Source organism: Nansenia antarctica, assembly GCF_963989245.1.
Source record: "Nansenia antarctica genome assembly, chromosome: 3".
Classification (NCBI taxonomy): Eukaryota; Metazoa; Chordata; class Actinopteri; order Argentiniformes; family Microstomatidae; genus Nansenia; species Nansenia antarctica.
The window spans coordinates 67,678,567-67,698,566 of record NC_137688.1 but is presented as its reverse complement, the minus strand read 5'-3'; the positions used below and the strand labels follow the sequence as shown (position 1 = coordinate 67,698,566).

At 44.9% G+C, this 20,000-nt stretch overlaps 1 protein-coding gene across 1 annotated transcript in view; it reads left to right on the top strand.

Annotated features, from left to right (window-relative positions):
- Positions 1 to 20,000, top strand: part of LOC308154297 (PHD finger protein 20-like) — a gene marked incomplete at its 3' end in the record, with an annotated part of 30,419 nt that overhangs the window by 2,836 nt on the left and 7,583 nt on the right. Inside the window, exons 3-8 of the mRNA XM_080527461.1 lie at positions 355 to 526; positions 851 to 932; positions 2,829 to 2,936; positions 3,192 to 3,308; positions 4,678 to 4,785; positions 4,996 to 5,055. Of these exons, the coding sequence (XP_080383587.1) occupies positions 355 to 526; positions 851 to 932; positions 2,829 to 2,936; positions 3,192 to 3,308; positions 4,678 to 4,785; positions 4,996 to 5,055 (647 nt within the window). The remainder of the gene's footprint in view (positions 1 to 354; positions 527 to 850; positions 933 to 2,828; positions 2,937 to 3,191; positions 3,309 to 4,677; positions 4,786 to 4,995; positions 5,056 to 20,000) is intronic.

Below are 20,000 nucleotides of genomic sequence, written 5' to 3'. Positions count from 1 at the left end.
CTAACCAGCTACTACTTAACTACTAACTAACTACTAATTAACTACTAACTACTAACCAGCTACTAATTAACTACTAACTACTAACCAGCTACTAAGTAACTAGCCAGTAGTAACTCCATCACTAACCTACCATTATGTTATATCTGCCTTACTCAATATCATATAATCTATCTCTCCTTCTCCCCCCTCCCTCCCCTCCCTCCCTCCCTCCCTACCTCCCCCCTCCACTCCCTCCCCCTCCCTCCCTCCCCCTCCCTCTCCCCCTCCCTCCCTCCCTCCCCTCCCTTCCTCCCTCCCCCCCTCCCTCCCCCTCCCTCCCTCCCCCTCCCTCCCTCCCTCCCTCCCTCCCTCCAGGTATACGGCCACTATAGTGAAGGTTGACAGTGAGGCAGAGAAGGCCCTGGTCCACTACCGCCAGTGGAGACATCGCTGTGACAAGTGGTTTGATTGGACGAGCCAGAGCCTCCGGCCCCTGAAACTCATCCAGCTCAGGAGGCAGGGGCTTCAGGACAGAAGCTCCGCCCCGGTGAGGGACACACATATAACGTCACACACACACACACACACACACACACACACACACACACACACACACACACTCTGTGGAATACATAGTAACCAGTAATGTCATACACATACACGTTCACACACACACACACATGCACATATACACTCACACTCAAACACACAAATACACACACACACACACACACACATACAGAACACATGCCCGCACACGCACACACTCAAACATATGTACATCTGACAGGCTGTTATTGTAACCATAGTAACCGGTGCTGTGTGTGTGTGTGTGTGTGTGTGTGTGTGTGTGTGTGTGTGTGTGTGACAGGCGTTTAAGGTGAAGGAGAAAGTCCTGGCCTGCTGGTCTGATGGACGCTTCTACCCTGCCAACATCCAGGAAGTCAGGGATGGTGCGTCCTACACACTACACACTACACACTACAGCCTACACACTACACACTATAGCCTACACACTACACACTACACACTACAGCCTACACACTACAGCCTACACACTACACACTAGCCCTACACACTACACACTACACACTACACACTACACACTACAGCCTACACACTACACACTACACTCTACACCAGGGGTGCCCAATACGTCGATCGCGATCGACCGGTCGATCGCAAAGGTAGTATGGGTAGATCGCATGGCATTGAACAAAACGGGAAAAAAAAGAAGAAAAAAAAAGAAAAAAAGAAAAAGAAAAAAAATGTTCGCCTATCATCCATCCTCACTATGGCTTTTGCCACTTGATTGACGTACAGGTAAGCCAGTCTGAGATCTGATCTTTTCACCTACACCTAACACGCGGTTCACCACGCATGCGCAGTCAACAGCACCAACTACAAAATACAAAATACCGGCGAGACTAATTACCTAGTTAGCCTTCCAATTTCTACTATTTACTATATAATACTAAATAAAGGCTATACAAATGAGTGGGGAAGCTGGACCAAGTAAGAAACCAATAACGTATAACTTCCATCCAGAATGGGAGGAGGACTTTTTTACACGATGTGATATTGGAAATGCGTCTGTCTGATCTGCAAACCTACGATGGCTATTTCGAAGAAGGGAAATGTGGCAAAAGAGCGAAAACGTACGGCTGCAACGATAGCTTCTTATCGCGTCAGTCACGTTCTTGTTAAACACAAGAAGTCATTCAAAGACGGCGAAATTGTGAAAAAAGTTTCTCGAGGCTGCAGATTGCCTTTTCGATGACAGATCCACAGTGGCTGATGACACCTTGCAACCAGCTCCTACAGCCCTGACTACTAGAAACTAGCTGCCTCCTCCCAGTGCCAGGTCTCCCACTAAGGTAGAGAAATGCATTTATTTCCTCCTTTCAAACTAGGGAACTACCTGTTTTGTATCTGGTTTACTTTTCTGTTTGTTGGATCAGTAGTTGGCTATGGTACTGCAGACTGGCTGTCAGTGTGTGAGTGAGAGAAAGTGAGTGTGTGTGTGTGTGTGTGTGTGTGTGTAAGAGAGTGAGAGAGAGAGAGGGAGAGAGAGGGAGGGTTTGTGCTATGGCTCCCTATGCAGACTGGCAAATGTGTGTGTGTGTGTGTGTGTGTGTGTGTGTGTGTGTGTGTGTGTGTGTGTGTGTGTGTGTGTGTGTGAATGTGTGTGAGCGAGAATAGCAAAGAGGGAGGGTTTGTGATGGTCTTCTCCTGTGGCTGTGTGACAGAGAGAGGGAAAGTGTATTGTGAGTTTACTATGCAGGCTGGGAACTGTGTGTGTGTGTGTGTGTGTGTGTGTGTGTGTGTGTGTGTGTGTGTGTGTGTTTGTAGTACGTGCATGTACGTTTGCGATGTTGAAACTAGACTGGTAGATCTTGGCAGACTGGCTACTTGAAAAGTAGATCTTGGTTCCAAAAAGTGTGAGCACCCCTGCTCTACACACTAGCCCTACACACTACAGCCTACACACTACACACTACAGCCTACACACTACACCTTACACACTACACACTACACACTAGCCCTACACCCTACACACTAGCCCTACACACTACACACTAGCCCTACACACAACATCAGTTGTAATAAGATGGTGTCTTCAGTAGCAACAGGTCCTCATGTTGGGAGGATAACATGCTTTTCTCTCTCTCTCTCTCTCTCTCTCTCTCTCTCTCTCTCTCTCTTTCTCTCTCTCTCTCTCTCCCTCTCTCTCTCTCTCTCTCTCTCTCTCTCTTTCTCTCTCTCTCTCTCTCTCTCTCTCTCTTTCTCTCTCTCTCTCTCTCTCTCTCTCTCTCTCTCTCTCTCTTTCTCTTTCTCTCTCTCCTCAGATTCCTACACAGTGAAGTTCGATGATGGAGTGGTGAAGACTGTTAAGGAAACCAAAGTAAAGCCTTACAAGAAGCCAGAGAAGGAAGAAAGTGAACAGAGAAGAGAGGGAGGAGGAGGGAGGAGGAGGGAGACAGAGAGCAGCGAACCCAGGAAGAGAACCTCCAACCAGGATGGAGAGAGAGAGGAGAAACGCGAGGAGGGAGGGAGAGATAAAAAGGACACAGGTCAGAATGGCAGCGTTGAAACTGGTGGAAAGAATGGGATGATGGGGGAGGAGGGGGGGGTGAGTGGAGGAGGGGGAGGGGGAGGAGGGGGAGAGCAGCCAGTGGCTGAGGGAGGAGGGGAGGAGGTGAAAGAAGACAGACAGCCGGAGAAGAGCCAGGATCTGCCTAGCAACAGACCAGAGCTGAGGAAGAGGAGGGCGGGGCCTGCAGCACAGACGACTCCGCCCAAGAGGAAGAGACCTGACACAAGCACAGGTACGAATCAACCACACACACACACACACAGACACACACACACACACACACACACACACACACACACAGACACACACACACACAGACACAGTAACACACACACACACACACACACACACACATACACACACACATACACTCTCTCTCTCTCATAAAGGTGTTCAGCAGGGTTCGATACTAGGGCCGCTGCTGTTTACCTTTTACATCAATGTTGTCGGTTTGTCCCTAAAAATGTCATCTTCATGCTGACGATACTGTCGTCTGCTCCTGTGCCCCCCTCAGCTCAGTAGGCTGTTCTTCACCTTCAACAAGATGTTCATTCAATTCAGAAATCCCTTGTTGATCTTACGCTGGTGCTAAACGAGGACGAAAATAAACATAATGTTTATATATGCATATATTGATTATAATAATAATAATAATAATAATAATAATAATAATAATACATTAGACTTATATAGCGCTTTTCTAGACACTCCAAGACACTTTACAAACTGAAAAGATTGAGTAGTAATAATAAAAAGAAACACAAGGTAAATAGAAGAAAGTATAGGGGCCTAATTAATGTAGTGCTGGGGACACATGGGAAGGGGAGGGGGAGAGGGTTCGATTACAATGGTCTGCAATGGTGTACCCTGAAAAGTCCCTCACTATACGTACCTTGGCATTTGGATAGATGCTCACATCTTCAACTCCAGGGATAGTTTCCGTGCCAACCGTGGTCTTTTGTGTCAGTCTGTGGGTTTAGAGTCTTGACTTTGAGAAGGGCTTATCATTGTATTTTATTTGTATTTTATCATGTTATCTGTTGCTTGTTGTTTCAGTGTTTTCTGTTTTCCCCATATTGTCAGCGTCATTGAGCCCCGGAAAAGCGCTATATAAATACAATGAATTAGGCCTATTATTATTATTAGGTGTTATTTTCAAACTCCCATTTTACCTCACATAATAGCTTTTTTACGGTGACCAAGTGGTGATCAGACGGGCTCTCAGAGCTGGCTACGTAGCACCTGTCCTCTCAGACATGGAAGGATGATGTCAGGGTTGATGATGTCATGAGTTAACACTCGGTCCCTTTAAACCAAGGTGTTTTGTAACCGGTTTGTGTTGTAAACAGGTCACACCCATAACAGACTGTGATCTCTCCCTGGTAGAGACCTTGTAAAACACACCTTGATCTCTCTCTCTAATCTATCCTGTATCTTCTGACCCTGTCATGTCTACTCTGGCCTTTGTTTATATATAAATATATATAATGTGTATATAACTCCTGTCGATCCCAGACTCAGCCTGTTATGTCTACTCTAACTTTTGTTTATACTGTATATATATATATATATATCTGTCCTTGCTGTCTTTCCCCCTGCAGACAGGAGTAGTCGATCCCAGACTCAGCCGGCCAGATCAGACTCCGTCCCAGCATCCCCGGCGTTAAGCTCCACCCAGACTCCGCCCACAGAGGCCCAGACAGACAGAGGTAACGGAGTCAGAGCAGGAGATGGAGATCTATAGACGATGTTAGAGAGAGAGAGAGGGAGGGAGGGAGTGAGAAGGGGAGAGGGGGGGGGGAGAGTGGGAGGGAGAGGGAGAGAGAGGGGGGGGGGAAGGATATAAACAGTTGTGATCAGAGCTGTGTGACTGAGATGCTCTGACCTCCCCTGACTGCTCTGATCTGCTGTCTCTGCAGAGGCCATACTGAAGCGCCAGGTCCACCTGCCCACCACACACAAGTACAGCAGAGAGCCCTGTGAGTACCGGAGAACCTTCTTGTCCATGGTGATGTTATGAATCTATCTATAGAGGTGTTCGTGATCTTAAATGCGTTGTGTCATCTCTTGTAGATTTAGGTGTGCAGCAAACACATAGTGACAATGAGAATATCCAACACGGGTCGTCACGTTTTATTCAGGATTACTTTATTCAACCGAAGAGAGACAGGATTAAGTAACGTCTTCTCCTCAGCAGAGTGCAAGAGCATTACACACTCACACATTAACACAGGCAGGTTAAATACTTGTTCATGGTATCACAGATTAATTCTCCCTGACAAGGTCGCTGTCGGAGAGTCTGCTCTCCTCCCAGATAACCCTCCCCCAGATGCACTTTTGTTCTGTCAGCTGGTTCAACATTTTGGAACATAGTAGAACACTGTGACCTGGTTGTGACCTGGCCTGATACACAGAATATAATGTAAGAATATATGGTAAGAAATCCCACTAAGATCTAACAGAAGTATAAGACTTACAGAATTGTGTCTAATGATATAACAAATAATAACCCACATATGATTAAAACATGCATTCTTCTTCCTGGTTGAATCTAACATTTCAGACATATATTTCTGACAGGACTATAATGAAACAACCACATGAAAACAACCCCAATAAATCATACAGGCCTTCAGTCTCATCTGGGACCTTTTGCATTCGTTCAATTTGTGCATCGACTGTACCCGCCAGGGCCCGAGTAATAATAATAATAATAATAATAATAATAATAATAATAATGCATTTTATTTATGAGCGCCTTTCAAAGCACTCAAGGACACCTTACAAAGCATAATTAAAGACAAGAAACAGATCAAGTTCAAACAGTGATTAAAACAAACAAAAACAAAACAAAACAAGACAAAACAAAAGACTTAAAAACAACAATCAGTTGTATATACGCCAGTTGAAAAAAGTGGGTTTTCAGGCAGGATTTGAAGGTGGAGAGAGAGTCAATGTTGCGGATGTCTTGTGGGAGAGAGTTCCAGAGCCGGGGGGGCAGAGTGGCTGAAGGCTCTAGACCCCATAGTGGTCAGCCGGGCAGAAGGTATAGTGAGTTGAAAGGCAGCGGAGGATCTGAGAGTGTGAGAGGGAGTGTAGGTGTGAAGGAGTTCAGAGAGATATGGGGGTGCAAGATTGTGAAGGGCCTTGAAAGTGAGGAGCAGAATTGTTAAGGCGATGCAGTATTTAACGCGAAGCCAATGGAGTTGTTGAAAAACCAGAGTGATATGATCTATGGAAGGGGTTCTGGTTATGATACAGGAGTGATATGATCTATGGAAGGAATTCTGGTAATGATACGGGTGGCTGAGTTTTGCACCAGCTGGAGCTTACGCAGAGATTTGTGAGGAAGACCAGAGAGGATGGAGTTGCATAATCACTACGGGATGTGACGAGGAGAATAGCGGGTGTGATTAAACACAGACACACACTGAAAATGGTCATCAGCCCAAACAAAGCTAATAATACCGGAGTGACCAGCTGGACAATGAAGGACAACAGAGGCCGAATTTGAAATCTCAAAGTTCTGTATTTAACATACTAGCTTCCAGACTAACTTCAATATACATATTCTATTCATCAAGCTTCAGTATATGTTATTCCCCAGATTCAGTATACTATTCACCAGCTTCCAGGCTAAATTGTTATCTTATCTTTTACCCCCCCCCCCCCTGGTTTCAACACTCATATCTGTCCCTGTTTTTTCTCTGTGTACCACATGTACAAAAGAAGAGATTTGGTGAGGCTGCATTCTCATTTTATGCACCCAAAAGTTTACATTAGGGATTCAACCTCAGCAAATATGTTCAAGTCAAGACTAAAAACCCATCTTTTTAATATTGCCTTTAAATGACTAAATAATCAATTTATAATCATATAATGATTGGAGCACTTTGAGCTGCGACGTTTGCATGAAAAGCGCTATACAAATAAAGTTATTATTATGATTATGATTATGATTATGATTATTATTATCATCAGATCGAAGTCCTGAGATATACAGAGCCAAGTGAGATACTGAGTTTACTATTCCAACTGGGGTGTCGCCACCACCACCTTGCAATGACTGGCCCATGTACCCGGTTGGGTTAACCTTTGACCTTCACCGCCGTGTTGACAGTGAAAAGCAAGATTTGAAAAGGCCCCTCCCATTTTGCCTCCAGAGGGTCTCTCTGATGTTTCTGAAGCATTACAAATTGGCCCAGAATCAGGGGGAGGGGCTTGATCCCTTCAATCACCCTAAGAGGGGTATTTCATTGGCGGAAGGAAGAGGTCTTGATAACTTGGGGGAGGGGCCAAAGGATTGAGTAGTGCACTTTGCTGTCCTGGCCTGAGGTTAGCGAAACGCTGAGCATTAGCAGCTGCGTTGCTCGGCCCTGAATACAAACCATAAGACGTCTGTCCCTGTCCCTCATCCCTCTTCATTGTCCTACACGCCTTGGCCCAGTGGCCTGATCTGTTACAATATCCACACACAGGCGTTCCCCTTCCCCCTCCCTGTCCTTGGCCACCTCCCTGTCCTGTCCCTGCCTTTCGCCCTCGTGCCAGTACGGGGGTCTCGTCTAGGTCTCTGTCTAGGCGAACGAGGATGGACACCAGGTCCCTGTAGTTCAACACCTCCCAATCTGGCCTTGACAGCATCAAACCCTGTTTCAGCCTGGGGGTGAGTGCCTGGACAAGCGTGTGGGTTAACAATGGCATCGACCCTCCCTCAGTTGTATCAATGTTATCCTTTGTAATGTCTGCTAGGGGGCTGTTTCTCAAAAACGTGGTCCAAAATCTTTTTTCAAACTCATCAAAGTCTTCAGTCTTTGTCTGCACGCAAGACGTTATTTTACCCCAGTCTGAACGCCTAGCCGTACGAGCGATCCACTGCTCTATCGCTTTCCAGCCTGCAGCTAAGTCTTGCTGGTTGTTCCCCAGGCCCTTATCTACTCCCTCCTTCAGCTCTCTCCTCTCTAGGGGGTCTAAGTGGTGACTGAGAACTGCCAATCCTTCATAGGGGTGCAGGGAGTAAATATCGTTTAATTTGCTTAATTCATCCCAAGCTTCCATACCTACTTCACGCGGATGTTTAACCACACCACACCAACGCTCTACATCCCTGGGTTTTGCCAGTCGGTGAGTGACGAGCTCTACCGTGTCCTTTTTATCATTGCTCCTGTACGCAGGAACCTTGAACTTGATAGAGGCTCTTCCCACCCTCTCCTCTGTCTCTGTGAGCGTCACTGGTCTGAGGCTGGGGCTGCTGGGTAATTCCTCCCCCTCCCCCTCCCCCTGATCTGGTTCCTCCCGTGCACCACCCCCCGTGACTCCGGTGGGGGTCGGTTCCTCTGTTCTCTGCATCAAGCCCTGGTAAAATGTCACCTTCTCTTGGTAGAACTTTATCTTCTCTGTCTTCCCCTCCAATCTCTCAAGTTGCTGTAACGTCTCTACTTTCTCTTCCAACAGTTTAACTGTGTCTCTCTCGGCCTCCCACTTCTCCTGATCACCCCGACTACTATACAGCCGAAGTAAATACAGAGTACTGTAGGGATTTTATCAAAAGTGATGGTCTTGAAGATACAGATTACAAACGACAGACTCAGAAATAACCTTCTCAGTTTAATGAATACGACCGGTCGGGAAGAGGTACAAGATACAGTCTTCAAAGTATTGGTTCACATACATGAGTTTTTATAGTGTTCAGAGACAAAGAACTGTTATTCAGCCTATAGGATTTGTACACGCTCAATTACATAAGCATTCCTATATGAATATTAAGCAGTGGTTCGAGTCTGTTAGGTAACACACAGATGCTGGACACTGAGACACATCAGGTCAAAGATCACCTTTAGAGTGGTCGTAACTCTCTAGTAAAGTCATGGTCTGTCTTAGGGCCCTTTCTAACAACAGATGATAGAGGCCCCAACCACAGTTCGGGAGAAGTCCAATCACAGTTCAACAACATAAATAAAGCTTGTCAACTTGCTAGGGAGAGTTTACATGTGGAACCACTTAGTGACTTACACATTACACATTATACAAAATACACTCTTTAGTGTTTAGTGAAATATAACATAACTACAACTTAGATGAATACATAGCTTAACTTTCAGCCATTACCCATCATTCCCTCCTTTTAAACCAAAATTCTGAGATATCAGACATTTTACTTTACTTCAGGAAAACCAAAATAGGGGAAGGGATGGTCCGTCTTCACTGAGTACCTCACAGGTCAATCAGCATCTTTGTGAATGCAAACATTCCTGAGGCTCATATGCAAATGTCCCCAAGAACCCTTTCATTCCCAAACACGCCCCCGTCAGTCCCTCAGCCGGGGAATAGTTAGTTTTCCTTCAGTAATCTTTCTATCTGGGAGGAGAGCTGATGAATTCTAGCTGAACAGTCAAACATATCAAAACAGATAAAAACATGACCAAAATGAATCAGGCACACAAAACTTAAATTCCTTTATGTTCGTCTTCGTTACCAAACGTTTACAAGATAGATATGCAGGTAAATATGTTTTAAATCTAAATATGCATATACTGTCTCATACTAATCATTCTCATGTCTGCAACTAACTTCTTAAGTTTATGGTACATATAGCAAGTCATAATAAGAGTAACGATTGAGGAGGCCCAAATGATCTGAGCCACCGTAACCCACATTTTTCCAAATGGAATTCCGCTTCCAATAATAGCATGACCCGCTTGGAATGTCTTAATGACAGCATAATGTTTCTTGGCTGCTTGCACATAACCTTTAGCGTCATTAAAGCCTTTTTCAGCTGTTCCAATTTCAACTTTAGCTTTAGCAATTGTAACCCCAGTCATCAATACATGATTCTTAATATTATCACTTAGAGTTAACAATATGTCCACTTTGTTCCTTCAGACCTCCCCTCTTCCCAGGGCGCAGTCTCAGGCTGGAACCCTTTCCGATGGAGGTTTACTGCCCTCCAACCCCTTCTTGGGTCAGAGTCAGTCTACCTCCACCCCTTCCGCTTCCCAGACGTCTCCTTTTCAGAGCTCTGATCACGGAAAGCACTGCTCGCTTACTAACGCATTCGGTTTCAGCTTACAGTGGCCTGACTGTACATTGAGCTGAGCGCAGCCACCATTTTCCTATGGCTTAAGGCTTTGCGACCCAACCGGCCGGTGACCCAGTCGATAGCGATCCCCAGTCAGTGTCTAAACACCAACCCTGTAGCGGTGATTGGCCGCCCAGTTGGGAACCGACGGTCTGATCCCTAGCCCACTTCGCTATGGGTCTAGAAACTTTGACCGTTTACACCAGCCTTGCCTGTTCACGGGTGTGACTTCCCCTCACATCCCGCTAGGTGTGGGCTGTCGCCCACGTACCACGCACTGCCCACACACCTAGATGCGACAGGTGCGCCGACTAGACGGTACCACAGCAATATGTTAATTCATATTTAATCAGACACGGGGGCCTTCAGTCTTCTCCCCAGCACTATATTGAATCTTTAACGTGCCCTCGGAACTTTGCAATTCCGCTGCCGCCTGTTATGGACTAGGTTCGGGGTGCCTAATCCCCTGCCTAATCCATTTCGTATGTTGTGCCTACTGTCCAATTATGCGGTTCCAAGCGGATGTTAGGAATATGCAAGGTCTGCAAAAGAGATTGTCCCATATATGTTAAAGAACGAGGGTTTGGGGAAACACAAACAGGCCCTATAGAGCAATAATTATCATTAATAATTACTTCACCTGTCCCGCACCAGTGAGTGTGTGATATCTGAACTGGCCGAATGTTTGGGAGATCTTTAGTCACTTCAAAACCAGTGGAGAAATCAGAAATATTAATTTTGGAAACATAGGCGCCATTACAAAACACATTTAGGCCTACTTGTTGACAATGTTTTCGGTCAAACAGGTTATCGCTCTCATCTACATAAGCTTCCATAAGCCATCTACACCAGTGTTGATAGTGGTCCCCACAGGGAAATGGGAGAGCAGTTACACGGCGTACTGTGTATCCAGGGCCGCGGACTAGAGGAAATGTAATCACACCCCTCAGAGTGTGTTCTGAGTCAGCACAAACTCTTGATACCGGCAGAACCTCCCCCACAATGTGCCATGGAGCCGGAAGTGTTATTGCAGCCAGGAGTTGGCCTGCGATTTCCGACGGGATATACCCATCTTTCAGATCTGTAATCATAGAGTTCCATTCGGCAATAGTGGCCTGTCCCGCTCGGTAACACTGCTGCTCTCGCTCTGCTCTCTCCAACATCCTGCTGAACGCAATTCTGAAAACATCAACACTCCTGCTGATAACCTTTACAGTCTCACCAAGCATGCCCAAATTGTATCGTGCTGCATTAGCCAAACTCGAGGCGCCATTTGTATTTGCACTGGCCGCCCGATTCACCCACTCACCAGCAAGGACAAGTTCACTTTCTACCCAATTGTGATTGTATTCAGATATAGCTTGAGCAAATGTGTTATAAGTTCCTAGTCCTGCCCCCACCCAACCCTCGGCTGATCTTTTCCCTCTCTTGCTTGAGCAGCGAGGAAGACGGGTGAGCAATTTCTCATAAAGATTGTGAATCTCATCAGTTAGACTAGAGAATTCCTTACACATTTTTAGCCAAGGTGAAAGGTCCATATCTAGTTTTGCCTCAAACACATGTAATATGCTAAGAGGGTACATAGTGTACCATCTAGAGTGTTTAACTAAGCCAGGAGCTGTAATAGGTTTAACTTCTGGACAATACTCAACCCAATCAGGATTGGGCATTTTAGCACTAGCATTTTTAGCCCTAATATCTTTTGGAACTATCCCTGAGGGTCCTATCATATGACATTTCCTTGGAGACTGACCATAGTACACATGGTACAATATTGTTTCCCATTCTGGGGCTTTTTCCCATCTGGAGCTCTCAATCAAAAGATTAACTACAGATGAACCTAGGAAACAACCTTCTAATGGTACTGTATCATTACCCCAAGTAGAGTTATCTGGACCTACGAAGATATAGATACGCTCTTTATAAATCAAATGGACTACCAAAGTGTATCTGGCTTCCTTTACAATCACCCCATATGTGAGTACTGCATCGCTAACATCATGATTAAAATGCCACTCCTTTAATGTAGGGTCACAGTATGTTGAGGGGAGTTTTCTAGTGAGTATATCTTTAAACACATAGTTTGGTCTCTCTTTTCTACACCACATTTCTTCTTCCATTAACGGTATACTTGCTTGACGCTTGACACTGTTACTCTGTATCTTAACAGCTGTGTTAACTGTAGTTGGTACCATAACTTCAGTCTGGATATTTGTCTCTAGAGGGTCTAATGTAGTCAATTGTAGGTCTTCTACTGTCGTGTCGTCATTAGTCTCTTTCATTGTCAGATTAGTTTGTTCAGTCAGGTTAGTTTTTAGTAGATTAAACATTCCTAACAGGAGGATAGCCTCCAGCCACCATAAAAGTTTCATTTTCTTGGCTTTCGATCTTCGCAAACTTGTCCAATAGAGGTTTCCCTCCTTTTGCGAAGAGAGGAAGTCAAGGCACGCCACACAATTTGTGCGGTTCGTATCCAAATCTCGGTCGGAGAGAGTGGGGGGGCCTGTGCTTCTCCGCTGAGAAGCAGGTATTGTGAACGCTCTATATTTCCAAATGGGTGTAACGGCATCAATGCACCCAAATTACCAAATGGTTACACAATGGTAAAAAAATAGAAAGAGTTATAAAACTTATACAATTTATTAGTTAGTTAGTTCAAAAGAAAAATAAATTTATTTATTTTTATTAATAAAAAATAAAAACGTTTTAAAGGCCCCCAATAGGATTATAGTAGAGCTAAATTTTCCTCAACTTGTAATGTCACCAAAAAAGGTATCTAATCTTCCTCCCCACTGCCCTGACCAGACGAAATGTCAAATTTAGGTTCGTCTAGAGGCAGAGGATCGGGCGCTGCGCTTGCAGTTTGTGCAGAAGGAGCTAACTTGATCTGACTTTTGTGGATCCAACTTCTAATTCCCTGTAGTTTCACTGCTGATGGTACTACTAACAGAACTAAGTATGGTCCTGACCATACGGGTTTGAAAGGTCCTTTCTTAACCATTTGTTTCACAAAAACCTCATCCCCAATGTTAACGTCGGGGCCCGTTGCAGCTGGAGCCTGGAGGTCGTCGTTGCAGGGGGACCTGGGAAGAGATTGAGAAAGAGTCTTGCAGTACATTAGCAATCTGTCACCCATAACATGTAATTCACCACCCGCCAGGCAGAGATCTCCAGGTGTCCTCATCGGCCGACCTGTCAACATTTCAAAGGGAGAGAGATCAGATGTTCGGTTACACATTGCTCTCAGTGACATTAATACAGATGGAAGAGCATCCACCCAAGATAACCCCGGAGACGCAAAGAGGGCCTTCGTGATTTTGTTTTTGATTGAGCGATTGCAGCGTTCTACTAGGCCACTGCTCTGGGGGTGCCATGGGCAATGCAACCGTTGTTTGATGCCTAACGCTTTTAGTACAGTTTTGAAGATTTTACCAGTAAAATGGGTTCCCTGATCAGAGTCCACAGAACATGGAAGGCCAAATCTTGGTATGATTTCAGTCAGTAGAATTTTGGCAACTGTTTTTGCATCGTTAGCCGCAGTCGCAAAGGCTTCTGTCCATCTGGTAAAGTGGTCGATCACAACCAACAGATAGCTTTTCCCTTGTGACCTTTGGAAAGGTCCACAAAAGTCTAACTGAATCTTAGCGAATGGAGCATGAGCTTTTGGCTGTTGTCTCAAAGGGACCTTCAATGTAGGCCCCGTATTACAAGTCAAACATGTGACACATCGTTTCACGTGATCATTAATGTTCCCTCGCAACTTGGGATGCCACCAGGTTTTACTCATTTTCTCAAATGTCCTGCGTGATCCATCATGAGCTAAACCATGATACAATTGAATCATAATGGGCATAAGGGAGTTAGGCAGGACATATTGGTTCTCTGGTCCTCGCCAGATGTCCTCGTCATCTAGTCTACCCTCATTTTCCATCCATTTCCATTTCTCCAGCCTTGGAGCTGAACCTTGGATCTGTTTGAGGTCCTCCAGAGATGTGAGACTCTGGGTCGGCTGGGACGGTTGCTCATCTGTAGCTGCTATCTCACAAAAATCCACATCTGCATCTACAGCAGCTTCTCTCGCTAATCCGTCTGCATGTGCATTTCCAATGCTGTGTTCATCCTGATTCTTAGTGTGAGCCTTTACTTTTAGAACTGCAACTTCTTCTGGTTGGCGTATGGCTCTGTGGAGATCCAAAACTATTTCTCCGTGACGAATGGGTGAACCTTCACTAGTAAGAAAACCTCTAGTTGCCCATAGGCTAAGATAATCATGAACAACTCCAAAAGCATATCGGGAATCTGTGTATATATTCACCTTGCAGCCTGCAGCGACGTTACAGGCTGCTGTCAATGCTCTAAGTTCAGCAACTTGTGCTGATGCTCCAGGGAGTGAGCCACATTTTACTAGACGGCCGTCTGCTGTACAGACTGCCCATCCAGTATGGCGACGACCATCCACATAATAGGATGATCCATCCACATAAAGGTTTAAAGCACCTTCAATAGGGACTTCTTTGACACCAGATTGTGGGAGGGAGATATTTACAGTGTCACATTTGTGAGGATCACCCTCATCTGGTGTTGGCATCAAGGATGCTGGGTTTAGACTATTGACTCTCTTCAGTGTGACTGATGGGAGTGTGAGGTGTGTCTCCCAGCGAGTCCATCTTGATATATGGACTGCAGAGGATTTGGGACCCGAGAGGATCAACATCACATCATGGGGCACGTGTATGGTCACATCCATTACTCCCAGAATCCCCTCACTTCGCTTTAGAGCCAGAGATGTAGCTTCAACAGCTCGCAGGCAGGCTGGCATTGCTGCTGCTACTGCATCTAACTTCCCTGAGTAGTAGGCAACCGGCCGGTGCCTACCCCCATGTTCCTGTGTTAGTACTGCTGACATATGCCCTTCATTCTCATGAACATATGCCATTTCATTTGTGTCTGAGTTAGGGAGACCCAGAGCTGGGGCTGAACACAAGGTCTCTTTCAACCTGTCAAAGGCCTGTTCACAGTCATTCCCCCAATAAATCTTGTCGTTAGCGTGTAAGGGGCCCTTTAACAGGTCTGTGATAGGTTGTGAGATCTGACTGAAATTAGGAATGTGTGCTCGACTGTAGTTGAAAAGTCCTAAGACCTTCCTGACACCCCGTACAGTATTTGGACGTACACATTCTCTGATCGCCTTCAGCTTATCTACTGTAAGCTGATGCTGGCCTTGAGATATCTCATGGCCCAGGTAAGTGACAGCCGTTTGGCAAATCTGGGCCTTTGAAGGATTGCACTTCAGTCCACTGTCTGCCAGATGTTGCAAAATCACCTCCATGTCTTTTCTGTGTGTTTCCTCATCCGAGGATGAGATCAATAAATCATCAACATACTGTACTATGTGAGACTCAAGATCAGGTAGTTTTCTGAGTATTTTTGCCAAGGCTAAATGAAACAATGTTGGCGAATTATGCCAACCTTGAGCTAAACGAGTTAGCGTCAGACACCTACCTAGAAAAAAGAAAGCATAAAAAAACTGTGAATCCTCATGAACAGGAACTGAAAAAAATCCTTGACAAATATCTAAAACAGAAAAGTATTTGTGCTCCTTTGGTATAGTAGTCAACACTGTACTAGGATCGGCCACTAGGGGAGCTAGCTTGGTTGTACACTTGTTGATCTCTCTATAATCAATAACCAACCTGTAAGAACCATCCGGTTTACGAACAGGGAGTAAAGGTGATGAACAAGGAGATGTAGTTTCTTTAACGATACCACGTTCTTCTAAAATGTCAATGGTCTTCTTTATTTCTGCTATAGCTTCAGGTTTAATAGGATATTGGGCTTTGGGAGGAGGGGGTGTACCTGTTATATGCACAGGTTCCATGTCTATCAATCCACAGTCCCACTTATCCTTTGCCCAGGCCGCCTCTGGGCCAGGCAACCCCTGACAGGAATAAATCTGGTTGGGAGAGCTGTCACATTCCAGAGGCAAGCATGCCTTTTTTCCTCCGCTCACTACAGAGAGTGAGGCTTCATTATCCAACACCAAATGGGCTTTTAGCTGTTTGAGAATATTCATTCCCAAAATAGTTCCTTCGGTACTGTGGGGACTATAGTAAAACTGAGCTATAAAGAAAAAATTATCTGTTTCTACTAAAACAGGTTCTGTTTTAGTTGCGTTGGTGATGGCTCCACCAAGGCCTCGTAACATAATCCGCTGTTTAGTGAGGGGTAGATTAACAATGTTAGTCACACTAACTGAAGCTCCAGTATCTACGAGGGCTCTACACGTCTTGCCCCCGAGCTTAGCCCGTAGATACGGTCGTTTGGCTCCTACCAGGGGAGCCATGGGGGCCGAAAAATCCTATTTGCTAAAATTCCCCAGGAGGCGGATGAGCTCATCTTTCGACATCTCAGTCAGTTTGCTTTTCTGGGAGGAGTTTGAGTTGGGCCTCCCCTCCCTGTTGGTGGGGCAGTTCTTTATCCAATGGTCACTGCTCCCGCATTTAAAGCAATTCCCCTTACCCATGGGCTCACCCCTCCCACTTCTGCAATTGGATCTTGTGTGTCCTGTACGACCACAATTTCCACACTTAATGCTAGTTTTGGGCTGTGTTACCATATTTGGCTTTGAGTCATATTGGATGGAGAGCATTGGGGCAGAGGGAACTGGGGTTTTTGTGCGCTGACGAGTATCTCTGTGCTCGCTCGACCCACCCTCTTTCTCAACGTTACTAGCCCATGTCAGGCATTGTGAGTAAGTCAAGAGAAGAGCCCGCATAGTATGCAACGATTTGAGTAAATTGGGTGAGGTAACACCAGTAAGCAGCATGTCTAAAAATGCTCTATCATCCTCAGCAGGATTCGCCACTCCACTATGTTCTTTATATAGTTTGAATTTCTCCTCGGCATACTCCTGGAACGACTCATCACGTTTCTGTTGTCTATCTGCATACAGACCATACAGATTGTAACCAGTTCCCAGAGCAGCCTTCAAAGCAGTTGTAAATCTTTCAACTTCATCTTTCATAGCAGTCAAAGTAGGGTATGGTTGGACTGCCCAAGTACCGCTCCTGAAAGCATCAGCCAGCCCTGCCCACACTGTCTGTGGGCATTTCGCTTTACACACTGTATATATGTCATAAGCATGCAGTTGAGATACCAATTCCCACTCTGTCATTTTGTGCCAAAACACTGTGTTAGGAGAGTCTCGCCTCAATAGAGGCATTGAGCTCAACAGTCCTCGCATATCTGTAGTGGACATAGCTTTATACTGAATCTGAGTAATTTGTTGTGGACCAAGGGGGAGGGGGGCTCCACCATCTACAGCCGCTGGCTGAGCAGCACGAGGAGCAGTAAACATTTGAACTTGGATTGGAGCTACCCGTTCCTCAATGCTACACACATCCAGCCTAGGATATATTCTCGGGACACTTAATGTCGAGTTTGCAGTTGTGGGCCTTTGATTTACAACCCCTTCCTCTCTGTGCGACTGCAGACTCTCTACCTGTTTTTTCAACAAGGAAATCTCCTCTTTCATCTCCTTGCATTGAGTCCGCATGCCACTATTTTGCTGCAGTACCTTTTCGTGATTCAAAACTACAATACTAACAGCCAGGTTATTTTTGATCTTGTCTTTTTTCCCAATCTCATCAAACCATTTAACTTGCTTAGCAATTAGAGAATGGGGCTCCAGACCCTTCTTTATCATTTTACAGATATTATCACAACATGCCGTTAGTGCTGCTTCTCTGATGTTTTGAGGCAACAACTCTTTACCTTCAGTATCGACTTCTTTAATGAAGTCTGCGGAAGAATATTTCTTAGGTTTTTATTTTTTTCTCTTTAACTTTAAGCATGGTGAATTTAAGATTTTACTGTGACTATCTATTTTCACACACTATAATTATATGAATTCACTTATAGAATAAACTAGCACAGATAATTAGCCTACCAATAGGACTTAGCGCATTATAGGCTGCCTATCAGTCTTCTTGCCAAAACAGTGCTCTTGGCCTGCCTTAGGCCTTAACGCTTTTAGCCTGCCTAAGGGCTTACTACCGAAACCTTATCTATATAATACTAGCACAGATAATTAGCCTACCAATAGGACTTAACGCAATTCAGCCTGCCTATCAGTCTTTCTGCTAAAACAGTGCTCTTGGCCCGCTTTAGGTCTTAACGCTTTTAGCCTGCCTAAAGTCTTACCACCGAAAACACAGACAGCCAGAACCCTGGACTTGCCCTTAACCTGCCTATAGGTCTTTTATCAAAACAAAACGTGCACAATAATTATTTTTAGTCGTGTATCTTATATCAACAAACCATCAATAAAATTCAAGTATGTCTAAAAAGGGTTATTGGGTCACTTCCATATTAACAACAGAATAAGAAGAATCTCCATAAACTATTGAGGGTGGTGTTTTGAATTCAACTCACCTCTCTGGAGTCCTCAGGTTCTGTAGTCAAAATGAGAGATTGTTTCCAATCCCACCGCTGTCACCAAAGTACTGTAGGGATTTTATCAAAAGTGATGGTCTTGAAGATACAGATTACAAACGACAGACTCAGAAATAACCTTCTCAGTTTAATGAATACGACCGGTCGGGAAGAGGTACAAGATACAGTCTTCAAAGTATTGGTTCACATACATGAGTTTTTATAGTGTTCAGAGACAAAGAACTGTTATTCAGCCTATAGGATTTGTACACGCTCAATTACATAAGCATTCCTATATGAATATTAAGCAGTGGTTCGAGTCTGTTAGGTAACACACAGATGCTGGACACTGAGACACATCAGGTCAAAGATCACCTTTAGAGTGGTCGTAACTCTCTAGTAAAGTCATGGTCTGTCTTAGGGCCCTTTCTAACAACAGATGATAGAGGCCCCAACCACAGTTCGGGAGAAGTCCAATCACAGTTCAACAACATAAATAAAGCTTGTCAACTTGCTAGGGAGAGTTTACATGTGGAACCACTTAGTGACTTACACATTACACATTATACAAAATACACTCTTTAGTGTTTAGTGAAATATAACATAACTACAACTTAGATGAATACATAGCTTAACTTTCAGCCATTACCCATCAGTAGCAACAGTCCAAGTGTGGTTTTAGCAGCAAGGCTCAACACAGACGCTGACTGAGATGTCATGATCACTTGCCACTCAAAGGATTTCTTAATAGACAAAAATTGGACTGGGTGCAGGATGGAGAGAGAGAGAGAGGGGGGGGGGGGGAGAGGTGGAGAGAGAGAGAGGGGGGGGTGGGAGAGAGAGAGAGATATTATCTTTGATGTCACACAGACACGTCAACAGACCACTGTTGTACAACAACGCATATACAACACATATAATGGACAATACTTATAGGATTAGCATTTAAATAAAGAACATCAAGTCTGCTCAACTTCGCTGTTCATTCACGTGTTGAATACTGTCTCTCAAAGGTTCTTTATTTGATCTGAGCGACTGTTTTGAACTCACTTTGTCGTTGTTCTTTGATGTGAGCACGGCTGAAGCCCCCTGTCACCACAGCGGTCCTCTCCTCACTCGGTAGGGGTACGGGATACGTCAGCCGTCTCCATATCACCACGATGTGCCAGTTCAAAAGTTCAGTTGTCAGATCCGGGTCGCGGAAACCAATTGAAGAACCTTCTTGTCGAAAGTGATGTTATGAATCAATCTGTAGAGGTATTCGTGATCTCAAATGCGTTGTTGTGTCATCTCTTGTAGATTTAGGTGTGCAGCAAACACGAAATGACAATGAGAATATCCAACACGGGTCGTAACGTTTTACTCAGGATTTCTTTATTCAACTGAAGAGAGACAGGATTAAGTAACGTCTTCTCC